At 37.1% G+C, this 24,047-nt stretch overlaps 1 protein-coding gene across 4 annotated transcripts; it reads right to left on the reverse strand.

Moving 5' to 3' along the window:
* Nucleotides 1-232: 232 nt before the first annotated feature.
* Nucleotides 233-23,057, reverse strand: LOC127621463 (uncharacterized). 4 transcript variants are annotated; one of them, XM_052095062.1, is made up of 15 exons: nucleotides 23,007-23,057; nucleotides 17,598-18,346; nucleotides 16,932-17,019; nucleotides 12,491-13,005; nucleotides 12,319-12,389; nucleotides 12,173-12,213; nucleotides 8,900-8,956; nucleotides 8,679-8,720; nucleotides 8,460-8,510; nucleotides 6,720-6,905; nucleotides 6,278-6,577; nucleotides 5,869-5,925; nucleotides 5,632-5,730; nucleotides 4,320-4,496; nucleotides 233-2,418 (listed from the first exon to the last, which is right to left on the reverse strand). In XM_052095062.1, the coding sequence occupies exons 2-15, from the start codon at nucleotides 18,089-18,091 to the stop codon at nucleotides 1,963-1,965; spliced, it is 2,634 nt and encodes an 877-aa protein (XP_051951022.1). In that variant the 5' UTR covers nucleotides 18,092-18,346; nucleotides 23,007-23,057; the 3' UTR covers nucleotides 233-1,962. The 4 variants fall into 4 exon arrangements, with proteins under 4 accessions (XP_051951022.1, XP_051951021.1, XP_051951024.1 ...); XM_052095061.1 differs by having other exon boundaries at nucleotides 5,851-5,925; XM_052095064.1 differs by lacking the exon at nucleotides 8,900-8,956 and having other exon boundaries at nucleotides 5,851-5,925; nucleotides 12,173-12,210.
* Between the last annotated feature and the right edge of the window lie 990 nt (nucleotides 23,058-24,047).

Consider the following 24,047-nt stretch of genomic DNA (forward strand, 5'->3'; position numbering starts at 1 on the left):
TATTGTAAGTGCTTTACTGTAACTTACCGTAACGGCAAGTTATTTTATTTTTGTGGTAATCAACATTATGCCACAATTATACAGAATTTCCTTTAAAAACTAATAGCTTAGAGAATAGAGAAGCATTTGCAACATAGGCCAATAATATACACATAGAGAAGTCACTTTAGATGAAGAAAAGACCAAACTGTTTAAGTATATAAGAAACTTTTTTTAATGTTAACCACCCTTCATAAAAATATTACTTTACAGTATGTTCTAAAAATGGAACTTGGTGGTTAAACAGACCAAAATACCAAGATTTACATTACAGAAATGCTTTGAGAAACACCTCTAGCTTACATCCCTTATTTATAAATATTTTCAGACAAATATGTATTTTACAATTCATTTTTTTATACATCTTTCAGGGTAGGTTGAAAATTAGAATTCTGCTTCAAATCATTTCCAAATAAAACCATTCAAAAAATAAAAGAACTAAAAGAAATGTTGCCCTACACAAAAACATTCAGAAAATAACTGTAAATGCTGATTTCACTCCATTTTTAGGGAAAATGCATTAAGGAAATCATCGTAATAAACTACTTTTACTGGGTGTCCTTTAGCTGGATGTCTACCATAGGCTGGGATCTATACAGACAACAGCAAAACATACTGCAGTTTGCAGTGAGCAATTAGTACTTTATCATGCGTAACACAATTCAGTCACATGAAAGCAGGTTTGTGATTAACATCAGGCCAAAAAAAGACCAGAGTGCCTATTCTGTTCCTTAAAAAACGTCTTACGATGGAGAGGAATATTAATGTTCATATATGCACCCTACTAGAAACAGACATAAAGACATACATAATGGCGTAAAACATAAAGAGTTAGCGACAAAAAGCAGACAAAATTCCAGACAAAATCACTAGAGGTTGAAAGGTTTTGGTTTAAAATGTTTATCTTGGAACAGTCTATGCAATTTTAGGGTTGAATCGATGTACAACCCCAAATTAACTATGAGAAAGCCAGTGTCATCATTATTAAACAGTACAGAATAGCATTTTCACTACACTACATAAACACGTTCGACAACTGAACAGTTGCACTGAAGTGATAAATAAGGACACCTCAGAGGTGTTAAGGTTAATGTTGGTCCATTTAATCAAGAGGTAGTTAAATAAAAACAGAATGACTCCATGTCCTGTCCTCACATTTGGACTAACAGAAAGAATGTATTTCAGCGTAGTTTCCAAGTTTTTTTATTTTTAGCCGTCATTGACTTCCAATTGCCACATTTCCAAAAATAAAAAGGAAGCACCATTTTGGACGTTGCCTCGAGGTTGACGTGAGATTGTTAGAAGCTAGCGGTACTCTTGTCCATTTTCGCCACGTCAGTGATGTTCGATTGCCACTTTTCCAAAAATAAAATTAAATAAAAACGCAGAAGCACCATTTTGGATGTTGATTCAACACGAGACTGTTTGCAGGTGCTGCCCTTCTGCATAACAGGTTAAAGATTTGAAAATAAGCTTAAAAAGTGGTGGGAAATTCTTTCAAACTACTTCAAAGATTGTTTCAGAACTGTACAGTAAATAATTGTAGCATTCGCATCTGACCTTGAATAAATACAAGCTTTTTGAATTTTCACAACTAGTTGAAGAGTTCACATCTGACACACTACATGCCCAAAATATGTGGACACCCCCTTGTAACGAGACTGGGTATTCATTTATTTATTTATTTCTGTGCAGAAAAATTTGAATGCTACGAAAGCATTACTGCTTTTTTAACTCTCGTCAAACTGTTGCAACAAAGTTGGAAGCACCAGAGTTATTGATTGTCACTGTATGGTGTATCATATAGATTTGTTTTCACTAGAACATCCAAACATGATAATTAGAAGGAGGTGTCCACATAATTTTGGCCATACAGTGTATAACATCATCTATGTATCCCACTCAGTGGTCATTAGTGCGGTCTTATGTGGACAGCTCACATTTCTCACACTGATCCTCATCCTTAGGAATGAGCAAATCACACAGAGCTGATCGGACACACATCCTGGGCTCCCAGGGTGACCTCAACTCCAAGTTCTGGTAGCCCTGACACACGCTCAGTGCTTCCAAGTCCAACAACAGCGACACCACCTGGTCGACCGTGGTAAGGCAGGTGAAGTGACGCATGTAGATGGAGTGCATGAGCAGGAGAGGCTGGTTCTGAACACTGATCTGGTAGAAAAAGCTCTTATCGATCTGGACCACCGTGTCAGCCATGGTGGAGAGCTTGGAACACTGCAAGAGCTGGAGAACGGGGCCTTTGGCCATGACGCCCACCCAGTGCGCAGGGAGCACGGTCTGGCGAAGGGCAGTGAGAAGCTCCAAAAGGCCTGGATCTTGGTCAGAGTTGCTCTCTGCCAGACTGAAGATCTGAGTTATCTACAAAGCAAGCATGAAATGTTCCATTAGGTTGGCTGGTCACTGTGGAAAACTCAGAGAGCAGTGATATCATGCACAAGGCAACGTAATCATCCCATCTTGAGGGTTTCCAAATTTGGATTCCAAGTGGGCTCCTGTTATGCCTAAACCAGGAACTAAAGATCTCCATGTTTATTACAGATGTGGCATTACAGAAGGTTGAAGAATAATAATTTCGGTGATAATATTAACATACTTTATCAGTTTAAATTCAAAATTACTTATTTAAAAAAATAATTATTTAATTTATTGATTTAATTGTAATGTATTACATTACAAATTACTTTTTAAAAAGCCTATTAAAATATATTATAGAAGTGGCTGCTTATCCATCCATCCATCTTCAACCGCTTAGAGGCTGCTTATGATAAACCCAATGAAATAAACAATACTTACAGTATCTGCGAATTATAACATTACGTAGTTGAGCAGAGAAATTAAGAGCGAGTATCTCACCTGATGTTACAGTGGCCAATCTTACCAGTTTCCATGCTTTGGCTCTCCTTATGTCATAACTCTTTTTTTTTAATCCTTAAAATGTATTTACAGGTTCATAAGTTTTCATTTTTAAATGCCAAATACACTCACCTAAAGGATTATTAGGAACACCATACTAATACTGTGTTTGACCCCCTTTCGCCTTCAGAACTGCCTTAATTCTACGTGGCATTGATTCAACAAGGTGCTGAAAGCATTCTTTAGAAATGTTGGCCCATATTGATAGGATAGCATCTTGCAGTTGATGGAGATTTGTGGGATGCACATCCAGGGCACGAAGCTCCCGTTCCACCACATCCCAAAGATGCTCTATTGGGTTGAGATCTGGTGACTGTGGGGGCCATTTTAGTACAGTGAAGTCATTGTCATGTTCAAGAAACCAATTTGAAATGATTCGAGCTTTGTGACATAGTGCATTATCCTGCTGGAAGTAGCCATCAGAGGATGGGTACATGGTGGCCATAAAGGGATGGACATGGTCAGAAACAATGCTCAGGTAGGCCGTGGCATTTAAGCGATGCCCAATTGGCACTAAGGGGCCTAAAGTGTGCCAAGAAAACATCCCCCACACCATTACACCACCACCACCAGCCTGCACAGTGGTAACAAGGCATGATGGATCCATGTTCTCATTCTGTTTATGCCAAATTCTGACTCTACCATCTGAATGTCTCAACAGAAATCGAGACTCATCAGACCAGGCAACATTTTTCCAGTCTTCAACTGTCCAATTTTGGTGAGCTCTTGCAAATTGTAGCCTCTTTTTCCTATTTGTAGTGGAGATGAGTGGTACCCGGTGGGGTCTTCTGCTGTTGTAGCCCATCCGCCTCAAGGTTGTGCGTGTTGTGGCTTCACAAATGCTTTGCTGCATACCTCGGTTGTAACGAGTGGTTATTTCAGGCAAAGTTGCTCTTCTATCAGCTTGAATCAGTCGGCCCATTCTCCTCTGACCTCTAGCATCAACAAGGCATTTTCGCCCACAGGACTGCCGCATACTGGATGTTTTTCCCTTTTCACACCATTCTTTGTAAACCCTAGAAATGGTTGTGTGTGAAAATCCCAGTAACTGAGCAGATTGTGAAATACTCAGACCGGCCCGTCTGGCACCAACAACCATGCCACGCTCAAAATTGCTTAAATCACCTTTCTTTCCCATTCTGACATTCAGTTTGGAGTTCAGAAGATTGTCTTGACCAGGACCACAACCCTAAATGCATTGAACCAACTGCCATGTGATTGGTTGATTAGATAATTGCATTAATGAGAAATTGAACAGGTGTTCCTAATAATCCTTTAGGTGAGTGTATTTTATGAGGTCTCACTGTATACTGTATATCAATACCAAAGAAAACAGTGTGACTCACCACCGGTGTGGACTCTTCCTGCAGGGGTTCTGTCACGTGCTGTGCTGTGTTCTGTGGTTCATCTATATATTGTGACAGTGGAGACCCCACTCTAACCATCTCAATCTGCAGAAAGCCATTCTGATTGACATCTTCACCCAATGTCCCTGGCAGGCCAGGCATGGTGTAGTATAGGTTCTATAAAATACAAAATAAATACAAAAACAAAATTACACACTATGCAAAACTGCAGACCAGCTCAAAATAATTCAGTACTACATCTCAGATGTGTGCATCAGATTTTCTAAGTTGTTTATTATATACTTTATTTTTATCCACTAATTAAAAAAAAAAAATCAGTCTGCAATACAGATGAAAAATTTCCCTTTAATAATCTCAGTATTTTTCAGTGTTAACATATAACTTATGCATCTCCCATAAGGTTTTTGTGCACGTCTGCTATGTTTTCCATTGTTTTCCTAAATAAACACATGCACATAAGGATTTTCACAGCCGATACAGATCACGATCTTCTTGTCACCTGATTGGCCGGTACCGATCCTGACCATTTCACCTTTTATCAACATCTCTGTCATAACTGGCTATATGTAAGCTTTATGCACACTGTCACTATTAATAAAATGTTCCTCTCCCCATTAATATCACTTTGCCTGGTTTTTGCAAAAAAAAAAAAAGATAAAAAAGGCATATTAAAAATGCTTTTTTAAATAAGAATTAAAAACATATATAGGCTAACAAAATATTCTATGTATTAGAATAATATTATTATAATTAATTTTTTTTTTTAAATGAAGCTTAGTGTCAATCTGAAGACAAACTGATAACCCAAAGGTGCAATTAAACTTAATGTGACATTTTTTCAGAAATATGTCACAATACAGTAATAAAGTCGGTCATAACTTCAGTTTCATGGCGACTTTATTTGCCGAATTTCCGGTGAAGTACTAAACTACCCGCAATCCTTAAGCAAGATCCACCAATGAAATAAGTCACAACAAGCAGTTTCGTAGTAAGTGTTTGCAAGTAATGTGAACGTATATCCTACCAACATAATGTAAATTAATATGGGATTTTGTATCGTTAGAATATCAGAAAAAATCCAGACAGATTCAATCCTTTATGCTTTTTTGGAAGAATTAAGTAACTCAAAAGTACCCTGTCTGGTTTTGTCTTTTTGCCTCCAGTACAATGTTGTAAGTTATGTCATAGCTGATTGGTTTGGCTTAAGGCTTAGATTGAGGATTTAAAAAAATGTCTATGGAGAAAAACACCACTGAAAAAGTGGGCGGACACTGTTGCGGTGTCTACTCACCTGAGGTGGTTGGATGACACTGAATCCGTTGGAATTTTCAGTGCCATTGGCCACTACAATTTTCATAGTCTCATTCTGAACCAATGGGAAAGCATCAGACTGGAAACAGCAAATAAACAGAGATGAAGTTCACTGGGAGGAAGCTACAGGTGATACAGAAGTCAATCTAATGATGCATTATAACACATTTGAAAATTCATATTGCTCCAGAAAGCTTACCTGAGCATTGAGAATTACCTGAGAAATGTCATTAGATGTCACCGTCAACCTCTCATTTCTCAAAGTAATGGGAGCCTATATTAAAAAATAATGACATTTAAATTCACTATAGTTTTGTTTAAACAGGTTCATAAAAAAATCTAAAATTATAATAACAAAATTTAATAAATCATCCATTTCTCAAACTGTGCATAATATATATATATATATATATATATATATATATATATATATATATATTTAATAAATAATCTATTTGTCTGTTGATCAATCTATATATGTGTATCATCTTTTTGCCTTCACTAGGTAATTTAAAACATCCCGTGGTATGAAAGATGTCATAAAAGCAACATGTATAACAACTTTAGAGAAAGAAAAAAAAAATGCTGTTGACGTCAACTTTTTGCCGAAAACACAAAATAGTAACCTCCTCGTTGTCTGGTTCATCATCATCAACATCGTCAATCACGGCTTCAACAAACGTATCCTCTTCCTTAAAACTGTAATTCCATTTCCTTCTTCCTCTAGATCTTGAGCCATTCTTCTTCAAACGCTTGAACTCCACGTTGACATCTTCCTTATCAGTGATGACATCATCATCATCATCATCATCATTATCATCATCATAATCATTATCCCAGGGGTGACGTGAGTTTTTCCGTTTTTTAGATAGTCTCCCAGGCTTCTTGTACTTTCTTCTTCGTGGAAATGACGGACTCCGCTCAACCTACGTGATTGGAAATTAGGAAAGAGCATTACATTCAAACAGGAAATATCCTGCCAATATCAGTTTCAAGATGTATTTTGCAGGATATTTCCTGTTTGAATGTAAACCTCACTCTTAAGTGATGTCACTAGATTATACGTACACGTGAGCTTCGATATTGAAGCTTTGACTGAAACTGGCACTGACGCAAGCGACATTTCTGTCGTTTCTTGTTGTTGCCACCAAACTTGGGCTTGTCCTTGCAAAAGTCACACTCGCCACAGTCGTTGTCTCTGAGACACGCAACACACTGTTGGCACATTCTGCGATTCCTTTTTTTATTTCCACCCTAAAAGACACAGTAGACAAAGAGAGATGACTGTATAAGAAAGTCTTTTTGTTTGTTCCATTAATAAAGGACTTATGTCAGATTGAAGTATGTGGCAGGGCGGAGGGCGGGGCCGGGTCGTGATCCTACACACCCGGTCCCGTATTAGGCTAATCAAGCCTCTGAGGTATAAAGGTTGACTGCAGAGGATCGTGCGGGAGAGAGAGATCATTAACGGACATGTCAATCATGTGTGTGTTTATGTTGTCTTTTAAGTTTATCATTAAAACTATTATTTATATCGTCAAGCCGGTTCTCCGATATGCCGCAGCTTGTTCCTCGGCCCCTCCTCCACCCTCTATCGGACGATAGCCGCGCCTCTCCGGGTGGATCAGAGGCAGTCCTCCAGCCACTGGCGGACGGAACACCCCGCCGTGTTCTCGGGGAACAGAAGGGGTCTACCCCGCCCCTGGCAGCGGTTCTCTCGCTCCAGGCGGTCGGCAGTCAACCTTTACACCTCAGAGGCTTGATTAGCCTAATACAGTTAGGATCACGACCCGGCCCCGCCCTCTAGCCTGCCACATTGTAATATTTGAAAAAGGTGTTGTGGGAGTAATTCCCTGCCACTGGAATCACCGAATCAGAACTGAAAACATAAAAATGACTTTTTTCAAAAGGGTCTCCTTTTGTATCAGGTTCAATACAAGTCAAGCTCAATTGACAACATTTGTGAAAAAATACTGATACCAAATAATTTCAACTCGTCCCTCCTTTTCTCAAAAACAGTGAGGCACTTACATTGGAAGTGAATGCGGCCAATCCATAAACATTATAATTCTCACCATTTCAAAAGTATAGCCACAAGACTTACAATATGTGTTAACATGATTTTAGTGTGATAAAAATCACTTACTAGCCTTTTCTGTGTATAGTTACAGCAAATTGTACAACTTCGTTGCCATGACGAAGTAATGTCAACAAACCATAAAATTACTGTAAAAATTTACAGTTACATTTAAACAAATTTAGTGCTCCGATAATACACAAGTTTTAACATAAGAATTAATGTAAGTGCTTTTATACAATTATAAGCTTCACATTTCTGGCTTTAACCCCTCCAAAAATTGCTCCATTCACTTCCATTGTAAGTGCCTCACTGTAACCTCCATTTTTGCTTTTATTTTTATTTTCTTAAGAAAACAATGGTCGGGTCAAAATAATTTTTTGTGGTAATCAACATTATGCCAATAATGCTGTCGATTGATCTTAACTGGTATTGAACCAGAAATATTCCTTTAAGGGTTTGAAACAGCATGAGGGTGAGTAAATGATGACAGAATTTGCATTTTTGGGTGAACTGTCTTTTTAAAGGAAAATGTCAAGTAATTGCTTTAACCCAGACTATTACTTTTAGAATTGAATGCAGATGTTCAATATCTATATCATGCACAATCATTAGCAGAGTCTCTAAAAACTATAAAATACTCACTAGTGTTCGGTGCTACCATTAAGCATGATTTTACTATTGCCTTTAATAATGATCTATTAGATAGAGAATGGATGTGACTCACTCACCCCACATTCATCATCATCGTCGTCATCATCATCACCATCAGGGACAAAATCCTAAATAAACACATAGAACTGCCTGGGTCAGTAGTGTATTCACAGCACATGTATACAAACGTTATTTAATATCGGAAGAACAGCACACTTCAACATTAAATTGAACATTTTAATTTAAAAACTATTAGTATTTTGTTTTACCAAACTATATGAAACATAAACACTTACCTTTTTTAAAACTTTCTTTGGGACGTATCTGGGATATGATTTCTGCAGGAACAGGGTGACATTTTGATGTGGGTCTAAGTGTAAATTTAAGTTTAGCTACTGTTGCATTATTCAATGGTCTTTGGCAATGCTTTTGCGTATGCTATAGTTCTTGTTTCAGCCCATGCATGTCATGAATGACTAGATACTTCTGCGTCTACACGATATTATATGATTATTACCAGTATTTGTTTTTTTGATGGTTTTGTTTTCCCAACCGCCCACTGATCTTGCCCCACCTTCAAAACAAACAACATAAAAGAATAATACAAAACTCATAAAGCAAAATCAAAATAAGATAAACAGAAGTTTTACACTCAATGAAATCAGAAGGGAAAGAAAATTAATATTCAAGAACAGAAAAGAATCAAGACAGGAATACTTCTAGAGAAATTAAAAGATAATCTGTAAGCAAACATATCGCATTCAAGCTGCACAAGCTGTTATTTTAGACATTAAGACCCAAAAGTATCGCCAAAGTTCTACACCTAACTAACATGAACAGACACAGCGACACTGTAGCCATTCCAGAGCAGTGCAAATATCTACAAAAACAATTACAGAATAGTGCAGCACTGATTCTTGAGAAATGGGACCAAACAAGCCCCAAATCTGACTTGCCATTATGGTCAACTGACTGCCTGCTTGCCATTAGGTTTGAAAATAGCAACATATCCAGTTTGAAGTCAATCAAGAGATATATTATTTACTCTTTATTTTATTACAATTATAAAATTACCATTTGACATCATCACTGTGGGTGGTGGACAGGTCAGTGGCATGATCACTCACCACCCTTAAAGCTAGAGGTCGACCGACAGTGGATTTTGCCAATATGATAACTTAGGTGGTGGAAAAGGCTGATAGCAGAATAATCGGCGATAGCTTTTAAAATCAATTCATAGAATGTTAAAACATTTTCTTACTCAGCACAAAGAGGTCAGAGTCCAAAATGTATAAAATCCCAGATGTAGCTTATTTTTTTAACCAAAGTCCCAATAGTCCCAAAAAAAGAAGACTGGGTGCATAAAACTAAACAAACCTGAAACACACCAGGGACACTTATTTTATTAGTATTATTCACAAATTGCATTTTTCTTTGCATGCCCTCGCTTCAATTAAAAAAAACGTAATTTTCAGAGGATCATGGAAAAACTATTGGCAGCTATCGGCATAGATTTTTTGGAAATAAACAATCGTTCCATAGAGCAACTATCGGCACTGATTAATCGGTAAAACGGATATATCGGTCTACCTCTACTTAAAACCACCTGTCCTCATAGCATAAATCAATAATTCATATAGAATCATATAAATAAGAAAAACAGTTTATCAAAGATGAATGCTAGATTTGTCAACATTTATGATAAATATATTTGCAATAATTTTTTGCATCTGACAGAATTGACTAAGTGACAAAAAAAAGAAAAAGAGATTGCACCAAAAACCTCTACATACCTTTAAAGGTTTAACAGAATAATCTAAATAAGGTTGTCCGAGATGCTGAAAATGAATTAAAAAAAATACAAATATAGTGTAAAACACGCGCCAAGTTTATGTTGGTTTCATATATTTTCGAAAAACATTTAGCATTTAATTTTTTTTTACTAAATTAATTAATTTAAAAAGTGGTCTAACCATCAAGTAAAATGCATTCAAATACTTTCCTTGCTCCTTGAATATAAATGTATTTAAAAAAAGAAATACAAAAATATTTCTTACAAAAATCATAGTTTTGAGACACGAATATCAAGATGTTTTCTTAGGCTACGTCCACATTAATCCGGATACATTTGAAAACTGCGTTTTCGAAACGCTTTCCATCCACACTGCCGTTTTTTAGCATTTTCCAAAAGTTGCCCGTCTTACACTTAAATCTCATAACTGCACATGAGAAAAATCACCGTTCCATGTATGGGCTGAAACGCAACTGTCTTTGTGTTTCGTCACCGGACAGCAATTCAGAGTAAACTTTGCGTCGCCTATGCATTGTGAAGTTTGTACATAGTAACATTTATTTTTAATACTGCTCTTAAAGTGAATAACTGGCACAATAACAACACTACAATGTGGGCCACCGCTGTTTTGGGTTGAATGGATCACATGACTGTGACACATGACAACAAATACGTCATTGTTTTCATCTCGGTCTTCCCTGTCCACACTACAACGTGTTTTCAAATGTATTCACTTGGGAGAGCATTTTCGAAAAGCTTCGTTTTTAGGCCACATGCACACTAAAATGTTTTAGTTTAAAAATGCATCTTTTTCTCTAATTTTTGGCCTTCCGTCCACACTGAGACTGCGTTTTTTGACCAAAAAAACCTAAGCTTTTCAAAAACATCCTCCCAAGTGGACACATTTTAAAACGTCGTCATTGCGTTGTAGTGTGGACCATAGACGTCTACAGTATATGTAGATACCTTATTAGCAGCTGTTTCTAATGACCGCAATATGTTGGCATGTTCACCATATTGGATAGGCCAAGAGCTATGAATATATAAATGGCAAACATACTGAAAATTAGCTCCCAGTAAGTCAATTAATTACACAATGAACTGTTTCCAGACAAAATAAATGTATGCAACGGTCTGAGGCTTATTCTCCATATACTTGCATTCAAACAGCTCTCCGTTGACCATTCCAAGATGGCGCCGCAGTTGACATATCCGAACCAGCCGAATGAGGCATCTATGTATGTATGTATATCTATGGTGTTGGACGGGAAGACGTAGATATCTGAAAACAACGACATATTTTTTGTTGTGTGACACAGTCATGTGATCCATTCAACCCCCAAAAATCAAGATGGCGACCCATGTTGTTGCGCCATTATTGTGCCAGTTATTCACTTTGAGAGTGATGTTAAAGATAAATGTTACTTTGCACAACCGTAACAATGCATTCCTTCAAAGGCGACGTGAAGTTTACTCGGAATTGCTGTCGGGCAACAAAACATGAGGACAGTTGCGTTTTAGCCCGTATATGGAACATGGAATGTTTTGCATGTGCAGAAAGGGGATTTAAGTGTTTTCATACCTTTTGTGTGGACGAGCAACTTTGGGAAAACGCTTGATAACAGCAGTGAGGACTGAGAGCATTTTGAAAAGAAAACGCTGTGTTCAAATGTATCCTGATTAATGTTGATGTAGTCTTATGGTTACTCCATTTGACATCAACAAAATGTGCCTTAAAAAATATAAAATCAAGTCCCAGAGAAATATTAAATTGACTTTGAACACAGACATAGAAAACATCTTCATCTTCGTAGAGGTGTATTCAAGTAATTGTTTTGTGTGAATTGTGTTTTTAATGTATTTTATGAACTTTCATACAAAGAAATGAGGGTCAAGTCTGTTTTCTCCCAGTGCTCAAGAATCAGTGAGAGAAGGCAAGAAAAGGCAGTCTGACAGGTCATGGATACAATCATAGAAACATTGTCTATTAATACATACCTTCCTAAATACTATGCTTGGAGGAGACTGCTTCTTCTCTGCTGCAAAAATGAGAATTCTGACAAAGTTAGACTAGACTATACAAGGAGATGACATTAATTGGAAATATTGAACAGCATATTTGCTGAAAAGTAAAATTCACATACGTGTGCATCCAGGGCACAACATGTCTCCAGCTTTCTTAGCAAGAAATGGGCAGCCACAGTTAAAGCAGTCACTGAAGAAAGACAAACAACTTACTTTGCAAAGGTTCAGTGTGAAGCAGTCCATTTGAGAAAACGAGTATTTGAAATTGAGATAGATAAATATGGTATTCACCTGATCAGAGGAATGATTTCCTCCTTTACTGGCTTTCTTCCATTGTGTGCGGCCTCTGGAATATTTGGCGAGTCTATTGGTATGGTCTGATCTGAGAGTGTGTCCTGAGGTTTTTTAAGGCTAATGGGTTCCATAGACGGGTAAAGCCAGAGTCGAAGAGGTGGCTCGGTGCTGTCGTTCCCAGGTTTGTTAGAAGAGTTTGTTTTCTGTTGGGAAATGTTGGCTGCTTTCACAACAGGAGAGTGACAGGGATTTTGTGTCCCAGCAACACCTGGGTTAAGCTGGCAGACCCTTGTGAGGCGTGGAGAGCTGCGAAATTCTGTGTTGGCTGTCCGTGAGATGGTGCTGCCCTCTGCAGGTGAGTTGGGTGTGACTTGGGGTCCCTTGGGTGTGGACGTCTGGCTTTGCGAGGTGCTCTGGGGTGTTTTGGGTGAGACTTCAGGCGTTTGGGTCAGATGTGGGCGAGGAGTGGTAATTTTTGATGACCGGCTTGAGCGTGAGGGGGTCCCAAAACCCTGTTCATGCCAAGAACCCACAGAGAAAAAAGGAGTTTAGATTAAAAATGCATGTTACTAGGGATGCACAGATGTATCGGCCAATCATCGATATCAGCCGATAATAGCAATTATCTTCGCTATTAGACATCGGCCGATTGCTTGAAAACAGACGATGAACAGGGCTGATTATTTCCTGTCAATCAAAAGGGGGAGGAAAAACGTGTTGGACAATTGGGCTACAACTCGTGTTGTGTGTGGAAGAAAATGTCTCTTGTGTGGAATTACTTTGAATTGGTTGGCAACGCATCTTATCACGTGGCTTGCTGTGCATGACACCGCTGAGACTCACAGCATCTGGAGGCTCATGCTATTCTCCGCAATCAACGTGCATCTTACCATGTGCCCAATTGAGAGCGAGAACCACTGATCGCAACCGTGAGGAGGTTATCCCTTTTGTCTCTACCCTCCCAAGCAACCGGGCCAATTTGGTCGCTTAGGAGACCTGGCTGGAGTCACTCAGCATGCCCTGGATTCGAACTCGCGACTCCAGGGGTGCTTGACAGCGTCAATACTCGCTGAGCTACTCAGCCCCCTAACTGTGTGGAATCTTAACTATTTCTTATTATATCATACATGTTTCAAAATCACACAGAGGGGTATTTACTAGTATGCAATCAACAGCGAGAGAAGCAGCCTATTTTAGTTATATTAAGTTTTTCGCACCTGTATTCCAATCTTCATCTTGATGTTATCCTTCCTCATGTCACGCAGCGTGTTTTCATCAGCTGAATGGGAGCCTAAACACTATTAAAGTGTGACTGCATGTGCAAGCCATTTGCGCATCACAAACAGATCAACCATTTAGCCCTTTTTGATGAATCGCACCTACAACTTTATTTCCAGGTTTAATTTATATTTTGAATAGACTCACCACGATGTGGGTTAATATTTTCTCTTTTGATCAATTAATGAAATTTTGAGTGTGACCATGGTTGAAGGAGGGTGTACTTGTATGCTGGGTTGGACATTTCAAGGACTAAAAGTGATTTTTCCTTATTAAATGGCGTGTTGTTCTGAAGCCGACTCGTGCAATTGAGATGTGCGAATGGCTCGCACACGCTGCACGAGTCTGTTGGGTATACTGCAGTCTCGTCACATTTTAACTTTTTGTTTAGCCTCCCATTCAGCTCATGAAAACACATTGTGTGATCATGAATATTTGTCGACTAATATGCGGTTCTCATTGGCCAATGACGATATCCAGATAGCAGGGTGACTCATAAGGTAAAGGTAAACAGCGGTGAAAAAAGCAGCTTTGTATTAAAATGTCGGACTTGTAAGTATAAATGTAAGCTAATAGACCTGCTGCTGTCTTGTACGACTTTATAATAACCAAACAATAACAAGAAAACACTCACTGTTCTTGACTGGGTAACTTTAATGTATTATAATCCTACAGTGAAGACCAGTAGAAGTTTTATGTTGCATTTCATTCTGAAGGTTTTCTTAAATGCTTCATATCTTACTGCTGTTAAAAACGTTTAAAGCTGTTAAAAAAGCAATGAATTTTCTTAATTTGAATATTTAATCTATTTCTATTCATTGCTGTTTTTTATTGTTATTATCAACGGTTTTACTAGTCTTGAATAATTACTCAAGAACTTGAAACCATTCTTCCATAATGAACTAATTATTAGTTTCACAACAGACTACAGAAATGTTGGTACTGTTATAATGTATAGCCTTTATTTTACATGGTAGATCTTGCTGCAATAACATGATGAAAAAGTAGATCTGATTCATAGAAGTGTGAACACCCCTGCTGTAAATGATGGTGATGGAGACAATTCATTTGACTACCACACGTAACATAAAAACTATATGACAACATCCTCCTCCTCTACCCAGAGCAGTTTACATAAAAAAAAATGTTTTTAAAGTTCAATAAATGCATGATGCTTCCAAAGTCAATGAGTAATTGTGTTAAATAATCGTGATCTCAATATTGACCAAAATAATCGTGAATATGATTTTTGCCATAATCGAGCAGCCCTACAATGAAGTTGTCATTTTTTCACACTAAAATCATATTAACACACATATTGTTTATGTCTTGTCATGTATTTTCATGTTTACTGATCGGCCCCATTCACCTCCACTCTAAGTGCCTCACAGTTACCTCAATATTTGCTTTCTTCTTTTTAAAGAAAAGGAGGGACAATTTGAAATGATGTTTTGTGGTAATCAACATTATGCCACAAATGCGATCGACTGAGCTTAACTGGTATTGGACCTGGAATATTCCTTTAATGTGGTTTAAGTATGTTTATGTAAGTTCATAATATGTTCTTGTTTATAACTGAGACCAGTTCATTTGAAACATGGAAAACATGTGGAGACACAGAGGAAAAGTATTATTGAAATTTCATTTGAAGTTGTTTAACTAACAGAGTTGTTCAGATTGTTTTCCACAAACCCAGAAGAGAGTTTGCCATGGGTCACCTTAAGGATCTTCCAATGGTTTTTATAATGGGGATTTTAAACTTAGAAGTAAAATTAGGTCTGTGGTAAACATTACTTGACAATTTGTGGACATTTGTTCTACAACATAAATTACTTTAAAGCTGTCGTGTGTTTTAAAGAAAAAAAAAAGTATTTAATTCAATAGAGCTTAAAAATTCACATTTTCTGTTGAAAGAAACATCCATGTAACATCAAATATTTTTTACCACAGAACTTATTTTCCTCTTTAAGTTGAAAAACCCCATTATAAATAACATAGGAAAATCCAGAGGGAAGCTGTGGCAAATTAAACTTCCGGGTTCACCTGCAAATTGACATCACGGCTGAACAGCTCTCTTATCAATGACAGGAAGCATAAAAAAGCAGAACCAACAAACTATTGGTATTGGCAGATATTTTACTAAATAATCAGATATCTGTATTGGTACACAAATTTTGTATTAGTGCATCCCTAAATATTACAATAGCATAACTTTCAATTTATATGTTTATGTAAATCAAAAGCACATTCTAGCAGTGCTGTTCAGCACTATTTTACTTTGAGTTTCATTCAGTATCAATTTTAAAAACTATCGGTTGATTAATTGGTTATCGGCATGTACTGCCCAACTTAGTAAAATCCACTATCGGACGACCTCTAATTCCAATCCCTAGATTGTGTTTTTTACAGGGTTTGTGTCTCTCCTTCAATTTTAATTTCCAGTCAAAAACTGTAGTCTGATTGCTTAGAAAATTAACAGCACACCTTTCCTCAACAAACTGAAAGATATCTCAAACTCATATGAGGTATCATTCATGCCTTAGCAAGCACCACTAATTAAAGGGATAGTTCACCCAAACATTTTAATTCTCTCATCATTACTTACACTCATGCCATCACAGATGTGTATGACTTTCTTCTGCATCAATCCCAAGCCTGATATTTAAGTCAGTTTTACTATCAATCTCCACTTTCACTTTCACTTTCTTCTTCTTTTGTTTTTTGCAATTCGCATTCTTAATGCATATCGCCACCAACTGGGCAGGGAGGAGAGTTTATAGTAAAAAAGGACTTAAATATTGATCTGTGTCTCACCCACACCCATCATATCACTTCTGAAGACATGGATTTAACCAAAGGAGTCGTATGGATTATTTTTATTCTGCCTTTATGTGCTTTTTGTAGTATCAAATTTATGGTGCCCATTCACTTGCATTGTATGGACCGACAGAGCTGAAATATTCGTCTAAATATCTTTGTGCTCTGCAGAACGAAGAAAGTCATACACATCTGGGATGGCATGATTGTGATAAATGATGAGAAAACTCAAGAGCATTTTAAAGTTTAAAAAAAAAGAGAAATGCCAATAATTTATCTTTTTTCAAATCTACACAATGTTATTCTAACAATGCAAACAGAACACAGAAAAAGCTCGACATACCTTAGTTTTCATAAGGCCTTCCATTAGCAATCTTTTTCTGATATTTTTGGCACGAGGAGGTCTACCCCTGCGTCGTTTTACCTTTGGACTGCGAGCACATGAGAGAGATTAGCTTGATTTTCTTTAGCAGCTGTGATGTGAATATTTCAGCAGTTCCTAAAGCTCCAACATACTGACATTGAGACTGAATGTGATTTGTGCATTAAATTTATGTGATTTGGATCTATCATTAAAATTAAATATCAACTAAATTCATATAAGACAAAAACAAAACAAAGACATACAGTGGGGTCCAAAAATTTGAGAACGCTAATGACAATATTTCTATTTCACGTTTCTACTTTAATACAAATGTTTTAATCACAAATTATATACATTTATAAGGTCAGTTTTACTTTAAAACAGCACAAACTCAATCTGGGAAATTTGTGCAAAACCTGATTATCCCAGCAAGATTTCACAATGGTCTAAGAGAGCATTTCATGGGCTTCAATAGAAACAAATTTGCTTACCATTAGTAACCCAGAAGTAATGCAGAATCTTAAATATTTACTCTTCAGTTTACATCTTAAAATTTCATTCAAAAGTTCATTTCTAGGTTTAAATGTAGTTTCAAACGTGTGGACCCCACTGTATACCAAACAAAAATGAGGAAAAAGCACATACATGTCATTGGTCTTCTCCAACTCAACACCTTCATCAACATCATCCTCCTCCATTGGCTTCAACCAATCAGGAGGTAACTCAACAGTCACCTTGCTAGACAAGTCGTTATCCAATGTGTGTTCCACATGTGCAGTTACAGCGTTATCCAATGTGTGTTCCACATGTGCAGTTACAGCGTTATCCAATGTGTGTTCCACATGTGCAGTTACAGCGTTATCCAATGTGTGTTCCACATGTGCAGTTACAGCGTTGTTCGATGTGTGTTCCACATGTGCAGTTACAGCGTTGTTCGATGTGTGTTCCACATGTGCAGTTACAGCGTTATTCGATGTGTGTTCCACATGTGCAGTTACAGCGTTGTTCAATGTGTGTTCCACATTGGAAGGAACAACGTCTGCTCCAATCGGGAGCATATCATTTAAGATCACTGACACAATCTCCACTGGTTCCGTCTCATCATGTTCAGCCGATGTCCTGCTCAGCTCATCCGTCATGTTGAATCGGTACTTGTAGCCTTGAGGCGTCTATATTACTATCAGAATTGTGAGACCAATGATTTGAGTCATCCAAGGAACCGTCAGGCTATGGAATTAGTGGCTCACATTTTTTTAAATATAAGACAACTACTATATTTAGTCCATAAAAATAGGAGGCATTCTTTTCATCTAAACTTTTTCTGGATTGCTTGAAAGGTCAAAGTTCCAACATCTCATCCATGTCTTTATTGGTTATAGAACACTATAATTTACCTGTAAAGAGAATCCAGATATTAGTTATTAAATTAAACACTTAATTACAAAAAACCCATATCAATAGACCACTACTATTATTATTGGGGGGTCATGTCCCTCTCAATGTCTAGGTGGTTACAGACCTGCTTAAATATATTTTGCTAATTATTACGGCATGACCTATTTTTATATTCCTGCCAATACAGTAAATTTATCTGCTTATTTTTTTCTCCCAATTTGGAATGTCCAATTCCCAAGTCCTCATGGTTGCGTAGTGACTCGCCTCAATCCGGGTGGAGGAGGATGAATCTCAGTTGCCTCCGAACCTGAGACTGTCAACCCGCGCATCTTATCACGTGGCTTGTTGAGCACGATACCACAGAGACATAGTGCATGTGGAGGCCCACGCCATCCACCATAGCAATCTACGCATAACTCACCATGCGCCCCACAGAGAGCGAATCACAGTATAGCGATCATGAGGAGGTTGCCGCATGTGACTCTACCCTTCCTAGCAACTGGGCCAATTTGGTTGCTTAAGAGACCTGGCTGGAGTCACTCAGCATGCCCCTGGATTCTAAATCACGAACTCCAGGGGTGGTAGCCAGCGTGAGCTACCCAGGCCCCCATTTTCTGCTTTTTTAATTTCCAAGGACATATACACTGGCGGCCAAAGGTTTGGAATAATGTATAGATTTTGCTCTTATGGAAAGAAATTGGTACTTATATTCAGCAAAGAGGCATTCAACTGAAAAATGTACTATTACAATTTGAAAAAAATAATAATAATAATTAAACTACTTCAAAGAGTTCTCATTAAAATAATCCTTCACTTGCAGCAATGACAGTTTTGCAGATCCTTGGCATTCTAGCTGTCAGTTGTCCAAATACTCAGGTGACATTTCACCCCACACTTCCTGTAGCACTTGCCATAGATGTGGCTGTCTTGTTGGGCACTTCTCACGCACCTTACAGTCTAGCTGATCCCACAAAAGCTCAATGGGGTTAAGATCCATAACACTCTTTTCCAATTATCTGTTGTCCAATGTCTGTGTTTCTTTGCCCACTCTAACTTTTTCCTTTTGTTTTTCTGTTTCAAAAGTGTCTTTTTCTTTGCAGTTCTTCTCATAAGGTGGCACCTCTGAATCTTCTCTTTACTGTTGTACATGAAACTGGTGTTGAGCAGGTAGAATTCAATGAAGCTGTCAGCTGAGGACATGTGAGGTGTCTATTTCTCAATCTAGAGACTCTGATGTACTTATCCTCTTGTTTAGTTGTACATCTGGTCTTCCACATCTCTTTCGGTCCTTGTTATAGCCGGTTATCCTTAGTCTTTGAAGAGTGCAGTGTACACCTTTGGATGAAATCTTCAGTTTTTTGGCAAGTTCAAGCATTGTATAGCCTTCATTCCTCAAAACAATGATTGACTGATGAGTTTCTAGAGAATGCTGTTTCTTTTTTGCAATTTTTGACCTAATATTGACCTTAAGACATGCCAGTCTATTGCAACTCAAAAACAAACACTAAGACAATGTTAAGCTTCATTTAATGAACCAAATAGCTTTCAACTGTGTTTGATATAATGGCAAGTGATTTTCTAGTTCCATATTATCAATTTAGCATGATTACTCAAGATTTAAGGTGTTGGAGTGATGGCTGCTGGAATTGGGGCCTGTCTAGATTTGATCAAAAATGACTTTTTTCAAGTAGTGATGGTGCTGTTTTTTACATCAGTAATGTCCTGACTATACTTTGTGATCAGATGAATGCCACTTTGGTGAATTAAAGTACCAATTTCATTCCGAAACAGCAAAATATATACAATATTCCAAACGTTTGTCCGCTAATGTATTGAATTTCAATACACATAAATACTGACTCTGACTGCAAACAAATTACACAAACATATACATGAATGATCCAAGAAGCCCAGCAAAATGCCAGGGAGAAACATTAGATATTGTATTACAATCTGTATGCCAACTTACATTTTAATAAAATATTTCAGCAAAAGTGTTTGCCAATGCAACGTATCGAAAGCAAATAGAATCCTTGTATTACACTGTGCCGCTGGAATGACGCGAGCAAGAGGAAACACGATAGACTAGCGTGAAGGGGAGTATTTATAGAACGGGGCAGAAACGAGTGGTTGCCATGGTGATGAAATTGCAGCGAGCCCAGCAGTGACAGCAGGGAGGTTAATACAAATAGGCTGAGATTCGATACCTGCAATGCAGCGCAATTACTATGGCAATGAACTAAGCTACATTGCAGTAAATCATAGCTAGCAGACAACGTAAACAAGTGTTAAAATTTGTGCCCTTCTGAAACCCTAATTATATGTAATTGTAATTAATCAGCCACAATGTAATGTTAAATAAACAGGTTGACCAAGGTAATAAGCATCTTTACAGATTCCCAATAATGAAAATAACACAAACTTGCTAACAACAAAAAAGATGTAATCAACATCTAAATTGATAATTAAACTTGACTGTGGTCAAGGACCATATATGGACTGAGCAAGATTTACTTTAAGCTAAAAAGGTTTAAATTGGCCGATTGAGTGGGTGGATTACTTGTAGAGGTCCTTAAGGAACTAACTCAATCGAATCAGATTGTTTGTTTGTTTTTTCTTAACGTGCCAGCTTCTTTGGCCATTTTCATGCCGAAAACCAGGTTAAAAAGTAGGAAAAAAAACGAAAAACATTTTAAATGAGTCTGTTAAAACCTCTTCAGGGGTGTCAATGGAATAAACTAAACTCTGTAACTATTTTATTATTAAAAGTAAAATTACTGTAAGATGATGTTTGGTGGATTGATTGGTTACGAGTTACATTAAATTAACTATACATAAAATCCCAAATAGCCATCTTTATATAACCAGACAGTGGTTAAACAATGATATTTATATAATCTCATATATAAACAATAAGACGTAGATAGAAAAGATAAAGAATCTAAACATCAATCTACTTCTTATTGTCAATATATGAGATCTTAGAAAAAATTTAAATTTTTCGTCATATTCGTAGATATGATCCATTCAGATCATATCTACATTTACATTTAGCTGAAGCGTTTACCCAAAGTGACTTACAAATAGGAACATAAAAAATAGCTAGCCAAAAAAAACTACAATCGGGCGTTCCCACAATTCCCTGCATGACCCATCATATTTTATGAGAATAGTTATGTTTCTTCTTATTTTTAATATCAGGTATGTACATTGGGGTGTTCTGTTTTATATCCGAAGTAGTTTAATTAATGTTTACTGCATTTATTTATTTCACATGTGTTACCATGATGGTGTTTAGTGTTTGTGTGTTTGTCTGTTCATTGTCTCTTCATGTTTATTGGTCATTGCTCCAGGAATAGCCACTATTGATTAACTTCATGTCATCTTGTGCTCTTCTGTCATTTTTATGGTGATTAACAATACATTTTAAAGTAAAAAACATATTTTTACAGTTTCCGAAGGTTAAATTTTTACTGTAAATTTAAGTTGTTTTTTTATCAGTGCCAGCGTTGGTCATGTAAATTACAACAGATTTAAACTGTACAATGTACAGGTTATTCTGTAAAGTATTTTACTGAATTTTTTTTCATAATTATTCTGACAACCACAGCTGATAGTTTTTATTTTTTTTTATAAAAACAAAAGGATTTATTTTTTATTTATTTTTACAGTTCAGTACATTCTCTGTGGATATAGTCACAACATGTACAGTTTGCGTTGCTATACAAATATAGTGCAGTAAAACCATCAAGAATGTAACTATTTTACTATTTTTCAACGAAAATGTATTCCCACCATACACGTTCAAATGTGAAGATATCAATATTGTGCATATTTAGGTGCCTTGCAAAATATCTATATTTTATGTTATTTATTATGTCACTTTTGTATTATATTGATAACAAGGAAAATTTGATGGATGTTACACCTGACAAGCATACAGTAAAGCTTATTTTTTAATTAATTGACACCATAATTGCAAGTTGATGTGCTCGTGCTCGTGCCCCTAATTCAGTTCGTACAGAAAGCGCGTGAAAACTAACTAAACACTGAACCGACTCGACTGTTTTAGTTCAAATAAACAAACTTAACTTCAAGCATTGAAACCTTGTTATGCGGTTTGTAACGTTGTCTAATTCCTAACATATATACCTTGTGATAACGTGATAAATGTAACCCGCGAGCTCAATAAAATCGAGTTTCGCTAGCCTCCATTTCAGACATCGCTGAACTGGAATGTTGTCCCGACAAAACCGCAAAAAAACAGCGGACACAACGTAACATTTAAAGACGTAGGCACCAAACGTCGCGCGCATAGACAGTATATTTCCTTTCCACTGCCCCTTGTCATTTGTGGTGGATAAGTTTATATTTGCACGGTTCTACAACGTCCATTTCGCAGTGCTGAACGAGCTCACACAGCCCCCCGTCACTGTTGACCCTCCCCTTCTACACTCCCCACTGCTGCTTACAGCGATGCAGTCTCGAAACAGACTTTCCGTACGCTTTCGGCTGCACGGAACCACGTCGATCTTTCGATTCTTTTACTAGAGCGAAATCTCGCAATTATTGCATTATCGGCGTTACATAAACATGTGTTTTTGAAATGCAAAAAAATTAAAATGGTATCGTATACTTGCATTATTGTGACATTCTTACCTCATCGCGTCTCGCGCGGTCGATCGTGCCGTTCGCCTAGTTTCAGCGATCTTCTGGGCATGCGCAGAAACGAGCATCGTGGGAAGTGGATTCCGACTGAGTTCGCGAACAATTGCATTTAGCGATAGAACAGTCCTTTACATTTACATGTATTCTTTTGAATGGATGAGTCGGCATATGTACCGTGCCACTGCCATACAATCACCTTTAAATGTATAAACATTGGCTGAAAACGACAATAAACAACGTCTATGTACATATAAGGTCCCTTGATTCTGGCTGGTCTCTTTAAAAATCGTCTCAGAATAAATAAAATAAAATATGATAGATACATATTTTAACATATATAGACTAACATCAATGTAATGTATATAACAGTTCCTATATAGCCCACAAAACAACGACGTGCTGTAGCCCTTTTGTTTACATAACTGTGTCGGCCTCTCTGTACCGAGTACGTTGGATTACCGTATGTATTTAAAATCCATTCTGTAATATTTGTGTTGTGTTTATATATAACGTATATCTACATACATTTACATTAACTTAGAATCTAAATCCAAGAAGGACGTTATTTTGAGAGGAGCGTGCCTTCATAACTGTAAAATATTATTTTTTTTTTATGTTCAAATATTTAGCATATCCCATCTTAATATGCAGAGACAAGTGTAAATAAGCTATTTGTAAGTTAATTTCACCAAATATATAACCGTGGCGCTATCAAACGTTCATGTTTGTATGACCAATTGTATGTGATTGGGGCGGGACTACGTGTTTGAACAGCCAATGGAAGACGAGGATAGTTTTAAGGTATCTGTTTGAAAACGAGTCACAGAACAGTGATTATTTTCGTAATATGGTGACACAGGTGTTGCATAATTGCACACTCCAACCATGTGGTTTTGAACTCAGCTTTCATTTTAAAATAAGATAAAATATCGGGGTCAATGTTCATGAATATATATATATTAATTACAACATATAATAAAATGGGTAAAATATAGAAAAGGCACATTTTAAATTGTAAAAAATAATCTTGCT

This window comes from Xyrauchen texanus, chromosome 27 (genome assembly GCF_025860055.1).
Source record: "Xyrauchen texanus isolate HMW12.3.18 chromosome 27, RBS_HiC_50CHRs, whole genome shotgun sequence".
Taxonomy (NCBI): Eukaryota; Metazoa; Chordata; class Actinopteri; order Cypriniformes; family Catostomidae; genus Xyrauchen; species Xyrauchen texanus.